General features: G+C 59.2%; 1 protein-coding gene across 1 annotated transcript; it reads right to left on the bottom strand.

The window, feature by feature from the left end:
- Window positions 1-861: 861 nt before the first annotated feature.
- Window positions 862-9,717, bottom strand: SPSB1 (splA/ryanodine receptor domain and SOCS box containing 1; the record flags this gene model as incomplete). Its single annotated transcript, XM_080693438.1, has 2 exons — window positions 862-989; window positions 9,024-9,717. 2 exons carry the CDS (start codon window positions 9,715-9,717, stop codon window positions 862-864), a joined length of 822 nt encoding a protein of 273 aa, XP_080549564.1.
- Window positions 9,718-11,113: the final 1,396 nt, after the last annotated feature.

Here is an 11,113-nt window from a genome sequence, read left to right as displayed (position 1 = left end):
GAAAAGCAGGTGCAAAATCAAACCCACGCCCCCCCCCCAAAAAAAAAAAACCCTATCTTAGATAAGAGACACTCAAACAGGGGCGATGATTGGTGACCTCGAGTTCTATGGCTACCTGGGGACACAGGGACCTGCGCAGCCCGAGACGGGCTCCGAAGACACTCGTGTATTGCACGTGAGGCGCATTCTCCCCGATGGGCCTGCTCGGGATCCCAGCAGAGCCCCCAGGGAACTAGGTCCAGGGAGCCCGGCCAGGAGGGCACGCGTGGCGCAGGCATGATGGGGGTGCAGGAGGGGCGTGGCACACATACCCTGGGAGGCGGCAAGTGGGAGAGAAAGGTGATTAAAACAAGGTTCCCTTTCTACATGGAATAAATAAACGGCCTTTTGTTACTGTTAAAAGAATAAATACAGGGTGCAGGCACAGACAGCGGGATCATGGCTGGGGCTTATCTGCCTGTGGGAGTGCCGACCTGGGGTTCTGCTTGGCATCTGTGGCATCCATCTGCATGGCCTGGAGCCCTGGCACCTCCCGCCGGCCCCACTACCAGGGACCCCGGGGCAATGCAGCCTTTTCCCGGAGGTTCGAGAGCAGCCCACCCAGCCAAGAGCAGACAGGCGCTCCGCCCTGGCTCTCATAGACTTTATTCTCCGTGTCTGGTTTCAAGGAGGGGCTGAGACTGGGCATGCCAGCCCAGGAGGGGAGAGGTGCCCCAGGCGGTATCCGTCCGGGTCCGGCAGAGGCTGCGGCCAGGAGGATGAAGACGGAGGCACTTCTGTCCGTGGCCACAGGCGGCGGGCCCAGGCGGCTGCGTGGTCCTGGCGGCTCAGCGAGTTGGCACCGGCAGTCCTGGGCGGAGGTCACTGGTAGAGGAGGTAGGCTTTGAGGGAGGCGGGCAGCGGCAGCGCAGGGATGGCGCCCAGGCGCTCCTTCCCCAGGGCCAGGCGCACCGAGCGGCGGCACAGGTCCATGAGTGGCAAGGGCTCGGCTGGGGAGAGCAGAGAGAGAGAGGGGGGAGAGGTCAGCGCGGCTCCCACGGCTCTAGGACTCACGACGCCAACGCACGTGTGGCCAGGCGGCTTCCTGTGCCTTTTAGTGAGACAAACTCATTGGGTCGTTAATTCTAAATGAACCATGATCGTGAGCGCAGAGAAGCCTCTGGAAGTCCCCCGCACCAGCTCTTCTAATGCCCTCGATGGTTTTCAGCGACGAAATAGTCACAGAGGTAACAGAGGCAGCATCATCATCCTTATCCCCGCTCCACAGAAGAGCACACTGGAGAGTTTAAATCATTCAATGGGAGGCCGGGCGCGGTGCGCACGCTCGTCATCCCAGCATCTGGGAGGCTGAGACCGGAGGATCGCGGTTCGCGGACAGCCTCCGCTACTTAGTGAGGCCCTCGGCAACTCAGTGAGACCCGGTTTCAAGATAGAGAATACAAAATAGGGCTGGGGGTGTCGTTTGGCGGTGGAATGCCCCTGGGTTTCATCCCAGTATTGCATAAATAAATAAGTAAAAATAAAGAATTCACCCAGGCCTGCCCTGCTGGAAGAGATGGAGCTGGGACTTGAACCCAGGCCGTGCCTGGTCTCCGCCAGGCCACTCACTCCGCCCCTCCACACACACACAGCCTTGCTGCGGGAGCCAGCTCTGCCCGGCACGTTCCTGCTGTGCTGACCCCACGGCTTCCGGCTTCCGGGAGGGACCATGTGGCACCTCTCTCTCTCTGGGGCTGCTCTTGCCTCTGGGTTATGGCGGGAGACACTGAGCGCAGAGATGGAAGCAACGGCCAGAGGCGGCCGAGCTGAGGCGCGTCCCCTGCGCCCAACTAAAGAACACCTGTGGCTGTGGCTTCCGAGGCTTCCCCGTCTTGTCCCCAGATGGCCGCAGGCCCCGCCTTCCTACAGAGGTGGCCCTGGTCAGCTGGATTCTGGGGCCAGCCCTCGAGTCTGAAGGTTCCCCTCTGCCAAGCTCCTGAGCACCCCGAGGCTGCCAAGGGGGCAGCAGGCCCTTGTCCCCAGAGCGGCCCCTCTCCACTCTGCCCAGGAACAGCCGCAGCGGGCACCTGGGACTGCTTGGCGGGTTCTGGGGGTGGCGAGGGCAGAGACAGACAGACCTGGCTCCGTCCATGGCCTCCCTGATGGCGCGTCTCCTTTGTGAGTAAGACAGGGTCAGACCAAAAGGCTGAGGAAAAGCCCCTATCAGCCAGCAGCCGTTAGTACTCACCAGTATGTCTCAAAAATATTAAAAATAGCCAGGCATGGTGGTGCGCGCCGGCACTCCCAGTACTTGGGAGGCTGCGGCGGGGACCGCAGGTTGGAGACCACACCGGCAGCTCTGCAAGACTCGGCAACTGAAGAGAGACCTTGTTTCAAAATATAAAGAAAAGTAGGGATGGAGGGGTAGCTCAGAGGTAGAGTGCCCCTGGGCTCAATCCTCAGTACACACACACACATAAAATTGCTTTAAAAAAAAAACGGGCTGGGGGTATAGGTCAGAGGCAGTGCAGCCCAGGGTTCAATCCCCAATGCCACACACACACACACACACACACACACACACACACACACTAAACATGACATTCAAAGGTCTCCCCAGGCCTTGACTAGAGCCCAGGAGAGTATGTGATTAGCATGACCCAGGCCTGGGTTCTATTTCCAAGCCTCAATCTTTTTTTTTTTTTTTTTTTTTAAGAAAAGCGGTTATTGTAGTTTGAATCCAGGAGGCTTTCTCCCTCAGAGCTACACCCCCCCACCAGCCCTTTTTAATTTTATTTGTTTTTAACTTTGAAACGGGGCCTTGCTAGATTGCTGAGAGTCCTGTTACATGGCTGAGGCTGTCCTTGAACCTGCGATCTCAGCCTCTCAAGTACTGGGGTTACGAGCGTGCCCCACCATGCCGGCTACCTCGAAAGTCTTGACGAGGCTCAATGGCCTTGTATCCAGCTCCGTCCACAACCCAGATGCCCAATGAGATGGCACCACGCCGGCGGCCTCCTGTCCTCTTGGCCCACGCCTCAGAGGCTACGCTATTCAGATTCTGGAACAACTGATACGGACGATGGGGGTGATGCTGAACTTGCAAAGACACGGGGGAGGAAGCCAGGTGCCGGCCCACGGAGCAGGTGGAGGATGAGGAAGAGCCTGTGATGTCTGCGTTTCCATGGGAACCGGCTCCCTGTGGCCTGTGCACACCTGCACGGCCGCAGCGCCCTGACCCAGGCCTCTCTTGGGGCTCCTTGGGAGATTCCAACCCAGCACAGAGCCCAAGAGTGCAGTGTGCACCTGGCCTGTGGACCCGTGAACTGTGGGTCTGCTGGGTCAAGAAGAAAGATGGCATCGGGAGGTGACCCCGGTTCAGTGCTGGTCACACTGCGGGCGGTGACACCGCACCGTGGGAGGGATTTGAGAACTGCATGTGGGGGTGGCCGCTGAGGATTGTATTACATTAAGCAGTTCTTTTTTTTTTCTTTCCCCAGTACTGGGGATGGAACCCAGGAGCATTCTGCCTCTAAGCTACACCCCTAGACCTACTATTTTTTATTCTTTATTTTGAAACAGGGTCTCACAGAGTTGCCAAGGGCCTAAGTAGCTGAGGCTGTCTGCCAACCACGATCCTCCTGTCTCAGCTTCCCGAATGCTGGGATTACAAGCGTGCGCCACCACCTGGCTCTACTTTAAGCAGTTCTTACAACAAAGAACCACAGAATATCAGCCCCTGCCCCGTCACCCAGAGACGGTCACCTGAGATCTGGCCACGTGGTGCAGGCACCTCTAATCTCCCTGTCCCCCCAAACTGTCCTCATATGACCAGCCTTTCTGGGGAGAGGGTCTCTCTAGAGCAACCACTCCCTACGTGGCCGGTCACCCCTGGAAAGAAGCCACAGCAGGACGAGTGCCTTCTCAAAGTCCAGCTGGGATGGAGAGAGCCGCCATCAGGCGGGCGCCCAGAGAGCATCGTGGGGCTGAAAACTTCCCAAAGGAAAGAGCAGAGGCTCTCCTGAACCCCGGCCTGACGGTCTCACCAAACTTACCGGGAGCCATGAAGGGAGAATTCTAAAAGGCTGACCTGCACAGAAAATGTTCCTCTCGTGGGGAATGTCTTTAAAAGCAGTAGGAAGCCGGGCGTGGTGGTGCATGCCTAGAATCCCTGCCCTTGGGAGGCTGAGACAGGAGGCTTGCACAGGTTCAAAGCCAGCCTCGGCTACTTAGTGAGACCCTGTTTCCAAATAAAATAGGTCTGGGAGTGTAGCCCAGAGGTAGACAGCCCCATTACCACAAAACGAACAAACAGGGCCCCAGGATGTGACTCGAAGGTAGAATGTTCCCAGGTTTAATCTCTCATACCAAAAAGATGGGGGGACTGCGGGGCAGGAGGACTGCCGAGGTCAGGCTGTCCCTGGAGTGACAGCCAGCCAGCTGCCCGCGAAGCGACCTTTTCCTTCTGCACCCAGGGAGGGTGGCAGCAGGCTGGCCACCTGCACCCCAGAAAGACAGCAAGAGGCCCAGGAGGCCCTGGGGATGGAACCCAGATGTCAGAGCGGGCTGGAGGGTAGGCGGCTGCATGGGGACATGCGGACAACTCGCTGCCCTCGTGCTGGGACTGGCAGCCCAGCCGGCAGGAGACAGCCCAGGGAGGGCGCGGGGTGGGGGGCCCAGGTGGGTGCCCACGCCAGCTGCCCCTGCCGAGATTAGGACCTGGGTGGAGGTGGGTGCTGGGGATTTCCTGGACACCCAAGCCGCAGAGCTACTTCTGAGGTGGTACCTCAACGCCCGGTCCAGGAGGACAGATGCGGCCAGCCCCGGGGGGAGCTTCTGCCGTGGATGGCAGGACTCTCACCAGGACACTTTGCCCTCCTCGGCTGCCTCGGAAGCCCAAGCGAATGCTCCTAAGGCGAGGGACGCAGGTGGCCTTTGCCCTCACCCCATAGGCACCTTCGTGGTGGAGATGATGTGGGGAGGGACACTGGTCTCCTGCCGCTGCCCCAGGCAGGAGCAGAGGATGGCAGGAGCGGAGGACGGGAGGGCCTCGTGGGTATGCTCTGTATTTGCTGCCTCTAACTCTGAAGCGACGGAAGTCGGGGAGACGGTCCCCACACACCTGGACCTGCAGCGTGTGACGGTCCTTATAAATAGGGTCTCTGCCGACGTCAATAGTTACTAGTATCATACTGGATCGGGGCGGGCCTAAGCCACCGGCTGGTGTCTGAGGAGGCAGGAGCCGGGCAGGGTGGGTGCAGCCGCGAGCCAAGGACGCCCGGGGCCGTGGCCAGCAGAGGTAGGAGCAGTCACCCTGGAGTCGCAGAGAGCCAGCCCTGCTGACTGCTTGATTTTGGACATCTGGTCTCCTGAACTGGGCAGAATGCAGTTCTGGGTTTTTTTATTTTTTATTTTTTTCGGTACTGGGGATGGAACCCAGGAGCATTCTACCTCTGAGCTACACCCTCAGCTCTATTTTTTAATTCTTTATTCTGAAATAGGGTCTCACTGAGCCGCAAAGGGCCTCACTAAGTAGCTGAGGCTGTCTGCGACCCCTGATCCTCCTGTCTCAGCCTCCCGCATGCCGGGGTTACAAGCGTGACCCACCATGCCTGGCTCCTTCTGTTGTTTTAAGCCTCCCAGCCCGTGGTCACTTGCTGTGGCCCCAGGAAAGGGATAAGGCTGAGATGCCCCCACCCCATTGACTCGCGGTGAGATCACCACCAGCCTGTCGGAGCGCTGGCAAGCCACCTGCCCGGTCACTACTCTGCCCTTCCGGAAGCTCCTCTTCCCCTGGCACCCGATGCCTTTCTGTCCCCTCCAGTCACAGGCCACCGCTAGCCCCCACCTCCCTCTGGGCTCGGGGTCTCTGGCAGCTCGGCCTCCGCCCGCCCTCGAGCCCGGCTGTTCCACTTGCTTGGTGATCTCACCCAGAGTCACGGCTTTAACAACATCTGTACGGGATGACTCCACCGCTGAGCCATCCCGGGCTCCAGGCTCGCAGGCCCGCCCGAGGGGCTGAGACTTTACCTCCAGCCCTGGCCTGCGCCTCCCCAGTCCCTTCCTTGTCACGCGTACAATCGACTGGGCCAAGCCCTGCCACTGCCCACCTGGACAGCTGCCACAGCGGCCACTGCTATCTCCACTGCCATGTCTATCCGGTAGCCAGGGCATCCTTCGACGACATGAGCCACCTCCTCACCAACGCCACTGGGGCGTCTGTTTAAGCAGGTCAACCCTAACACGGCGCCTCGTCCTACCCCACTCCTGCCGAGGGTTGGTGAAGGGTGCCACCCTCAGACATGCTGCTCAGCCTCCCAGGAGCTGTTCCCAGGACCAGGGAAGATGAGAAGGGTCGATACCAAGGGTCCTGGCACTGTCTGGCACTTTGATTTGGGTCGAGCAGGAGAGGGTCCTCATCACTGTGACCCCAAATGTGATACTCTGAGTCTCCATCCAGATGCCAGCTCGCGGGTACATAACTCATTCCCGGCCTCATACTCTGCCCTCACCCTGTCCCCTTAGAATTCTCCAAACAAGAAAAATCACGAAAGCTCCCAGCTTCCCAAGGAGGCGGAGCTAAGCTCAGCCTCGCGTACTCAGGGGACACGCCTGGACCTCCAGACCTCTGTTTGAGCCATGCCCTGGCTTGCCAAGGACAAACAGGCCCCAGGCCCTCCCAGCCGCTCGGGGCCTGTGTTCTGCACTGGAGCAAGGGCACGTGGACGGCGAAGTTGTGCAAACCCAGAGCTCCTGACGCCATCGGCAGGCCTGATCCCGCGGGGACCAACAGGCCCAGTGGCCAGGCGGCCACACAGACCGAGCAACCCTCCCGCTGTCTGCACAGAAGGAGCCTTAACCTCCCTGACTCCATGGCGGCCCTCTGCTGGGAGGAGGGCGGCAGGGCCAAAAGATCTTAGACTCTGGACAGCAAGTGCCCACCCCTGCCTCTGCCCAGCCCTGCTCAGGGAGCACTTGGCTGTGCTTAAGTCCCTCATTGCTGCCACCTGGGGAGAGAGGCTCACAGAACCCGGTCCCGTGGCCCGTGTAGGTCTGCGGTGCTTCCCGAGGGACGTACCTGCTGGATGCACACCTGGCCGCCCCTGCAGGAGCACTGGGACCCAGGGTGCCGGGCTTCACAGGTGAGGGCAGTCTGGCTGCGCTTACCACCGTTCCTCCAGTGAAGCCAGAGAGGAGTGTAAAGAGGGGAGGCGCCCAAAGGGAGAGCCTTATGAGTTCACTTAGGCCTGACCACTGTTCCAGCATCTGCTCAACACTGAGCGGGGAGGAGGGCGGAGGCTGCAGAACCTGCAGGCTTGGAGCCTGCGGCCTGGTCCACGTCTGTGCCCCGGGCCCATAGCTTGCCTGGCCTGCAGGGTGGGGTCAGGGCTCAGTGCCAGGCCAGACCTGTCCTGAGACGGTCTCCCCGTGGGTGGATGGAGCTTTCTGGCCCACTCCCTCCCAGAGGTGGGATGTGCAGGCAGAAGAGACCCATGAAGCATGGGGCCCCTGGAGCGAGGGCTGAGCAAGAGGGTGGGCAGTTCCGGAATGCCAGGACCCCCTCTGGGGACAGCCAGGCAGCCACAGGACCTCTGCCTCCCAACCTCGGAATGCTCCGTCTGAGGAAGGCCGCTCCCCTTTCCAAAGGGACAGCAGAAATTTCTGCCGACACAACCTGTTTCTAACCTACGTGCTCTTCCCCCACAGTCTGCCAGAATCATGACTGAACAAGCCCTCTAGGAACCACGGACCGGGGGCCCCTCCAGCACCAGGAGGAAAAGGCTCTGATCTGTCCCATGACAGAGAGCTGCCTTTCATTTCTGCGAGGTCCTGGTACCCCCAAGGTGGCAAACACCAACTGAATAATCGACTTGGCTACTGTGCCAGGGTCAGGTCAACTGCAGATCAAACCTGGAGGAAGACTAACTGCAGATAAACAAAGGACATTTACCCATCACCCATCCACTCAACACCAATCTGTTCATCCAGCCATCCCACCATTGTCTACCACCCTTTCATCCATATATCACCAATCCATCCATCATTCTACCTGCTCTTTCCATCCACTTATCCATCCATTCATCTATCCAGTTTATTTAATTTAACCCAATTATCCAACCACCCATCACCATTCGTCATCATCCATCCATCTGTCCATCCATCTATCCGTCCATCCATCCATCTATCCACCCACCAACCTACTCATTACATCCACTTATCCATCTATCCATTAATTTATCCATAACATATTTATCTATTCAATCATCCATCCATCCATCTACCAATCTACCCAACTATCTATTCATCAATCCATCCATCCACCTACCACCCATCCATCCATCCATCCATCATTCATCACCCATCCATCCATCATCCGTCCATCCATCATCCATGATCCATCCATCAATCCATCATCCATCCATCCATCATCCATGATCCATCCATCCACCCATCATTCATCCATCTACCCATCACCCATCCATCCATCCATCATCCATCCATCCACCCACCCACCCACCACCCATCATCCATCCATCCATCAATCCATCATCCATCCATCCATCATCCATGATCCATCCATCCACCCATCATTCATCCATCCATCCATCCATCACCCATCCATCCATCATCCATCCATCCACCCACCCACCCACCACCCATCATCCATCCATCCATCCATCCACTAATCCATCTATCCACCCATCATCCATCCATCCATCCATCACCCATCCATCCATCATCCATCCATCCACCCACCCACCCACCCACCACCCATCATCCATCCACCCATCACCCATCCATCCATCATCCGTCCATCCATCATCCATCCATCCATCCATCCACCCATGAAGCACACGATCTAGCCGACTCTGGCTAAAATTCCTCATGTAACCAGATGGACGCAAGGGCGGCCTCTGAGGGTCCGAATACACGGAACATCTACCGAAAGACATTTGAAATCCAATGTGTGCACAAGCCTGTGGCGCCGGCAGGGCCACGGGGCCACGGGGAGGCCCCGACTGGACGCTGCAGGCAACACTTACGATCGAGTCCATTCAAGTAGCGCATGCGGATCTCACAGTGGCCCCAGACGGCGCTCACTACGGGATACAGTTTTTTGCCCTTGAGTCCCCGGAAAGCCACTCCCATGTACTGCCCGTCCACAATGAAGCTCAGGGTCCCGTCATCCATGTCCAGGGCCACAAGGAAGGAGTCGGGGACGATGAACGTCTCGTCTGGCTCCAGGAAGGCCGGGTACGTTTTGCTTGGCTGGTTCTTGCCGTCATGGTAGAGCCGGTTGCGCCCCAAGTCCCAGCCCCAGGACTCGTGGTTATTCCCCACGAGGGTCGTGTACCCGACGGAGTGCAGGGGGGCGTCTGCCGTGGCCACCCCCACCACGGCGTGTGTGCCCCGCTGCCTCATGGCCCACGTGATCTGCCACACGTGTAGCCCACGTGTGTACCCGACTTTGCCCCTGATAGCGTCTGTGCTCTGGGCCACCGGATGCCGGTGGAAGATGAGTTTGTCCTCCTCCTTCACGAAGACGTTGAGCGAGCGGTCGTTGTTGTTCCAGGAGTGGAGGAGCTGGACCTCGTAGGACACGGGGGGCATGTCTAGAAGCACGTCCAGCCGGGTGGGCTTGCAGTAGTCCAGGCCCTGGAGCTCCTGCTTCAGAGGCCGGTACGCGGGGTCCCGCATGTCCACCGTCTTGATCCCCCCGGTGACCTTCTGACCCATGTCCGCCTCGGCTTCACCTGCTCACTGACGACGCCCAAGGTAAACTCATCAATCTGGGGTATCCACCCAGGCTTCTACTCAGGGCCAGGTGGAATTCCTAGGGAAGGTTGCTAGGAGACCTCTGCACCGCCTGGAGCCTTCAGTAGAGTCTGATGGATTGAAAGAAAAACAGGAGGCCGGTGAGCTGGGGAGAGGGATGAGGGGCAAAGTTAGACGGCGTGGCCACCCACACCTACACGCTCCAGCAGCTCTTGATGGAAGGTACCCCAGAGCCTTGGCACGGAATGAAATGCCCCCCACCCGGCCTTGTGGCTACGCTGTCACAAAGGGAAGGAGCCGGTCCCCAGGTCTGCCTGGGGTGTGGAATGGGAGCGGTGCTGTCCCCAATATGGTGGGTCGGTTGGAGACGCAGCGACACCCAGCAGGTATCTTGCTGGGGTCTCGTGGGGAGAAGGCTCAGGTAGCACAGAGCCCAGAGTCAGCCACGACACAGTGGGCACCTTCATGGGCGAATGAAGGGAGGGGCCCTGCCGCGCTGCTCTGTGCGGAGGGGAAGGCGGAGCCCCAAGGAGCAGCAGAGAGGGCTGAAAATCCCAGCCCTCCTCTCTCCTCCAACACGGCTGCTTCCGACGGATGCCCGTACCACCCATTCCTTCTGGGACAGGAACCCTGGGGTGGCTCAGCACGGGTGGGTCTGCGTGTGCACCTGGTGAGATCGGCCCCAGGAGCCTCTGGGCTTCCCTGAGGCTGCCGCAGCTCCCGGCACGTTCCTGTCCCACCCAGACTGAGGCGCCAGCGATGCTTTCAAACCCTGGAGCTGGTCCCGATTCCCTTGGGCACAGGCCAGGGGGTGGGGGTCTCACCCTCTCACTCCAGGTATTTGGGGGCCAGCACATCCTTCAACTAGATGCCTAAGCCTTGCCCCGTGGGCCTCACCAGCTCACAGGGGAGGAAGGCCAACTGCAGGGGCACCCCTTCTGATTGGCGCTCCCAGGCCTCCTTAGTTCTGCAGGATGGCTTGGGCACGGGGCACAGCCTTGGGAGAAGGGGGAGGAGGGGGGCTCGGCGTCCTAAGACAGTTAATCTTATTGGAGGAAAGGAGGGGATAAAAGAGGAGGTCAAAGGCCGACCCACCCACACCTGGACACACGGACGCCTGCTTTAGCTAGAGCGGAAGCTGGCAAGCTTTTTCTGGGGCTACACGGCAACCTTGGTCTTTGTGGTCCAAGCCATCTCCCTGCAACTCCTGAACCTCCCCACTCCAAGGATACCCCAGGGGTCCCGGGCCTCCCGGCACTGCCGCCAGCCTCTCATTTCATCCGAGTCGTCGCCTGGGTGGTCAGCGGCCATGGCGGCCCCAGGGCCACCCTGGACTCAGCGGCACCCACGTCCAGGC

The sequence above is a fragment of the Muscardinus avellanarius genome (assembly GCF_963383645.1).
Source record: "Muscardinus avellanarius genome assembly, chromosome: 3".
Classification (NCBI taxonomy): domain Eukaryota; kingdom Metazoa; phylum Chordata; class Mammalia; order Rodentia; family Gliridae; genus Muscardinus; species Muscardinus avellanarius.
This window is presented reverse-complemented; position numbering and strand designations above follow the sequence as displayed.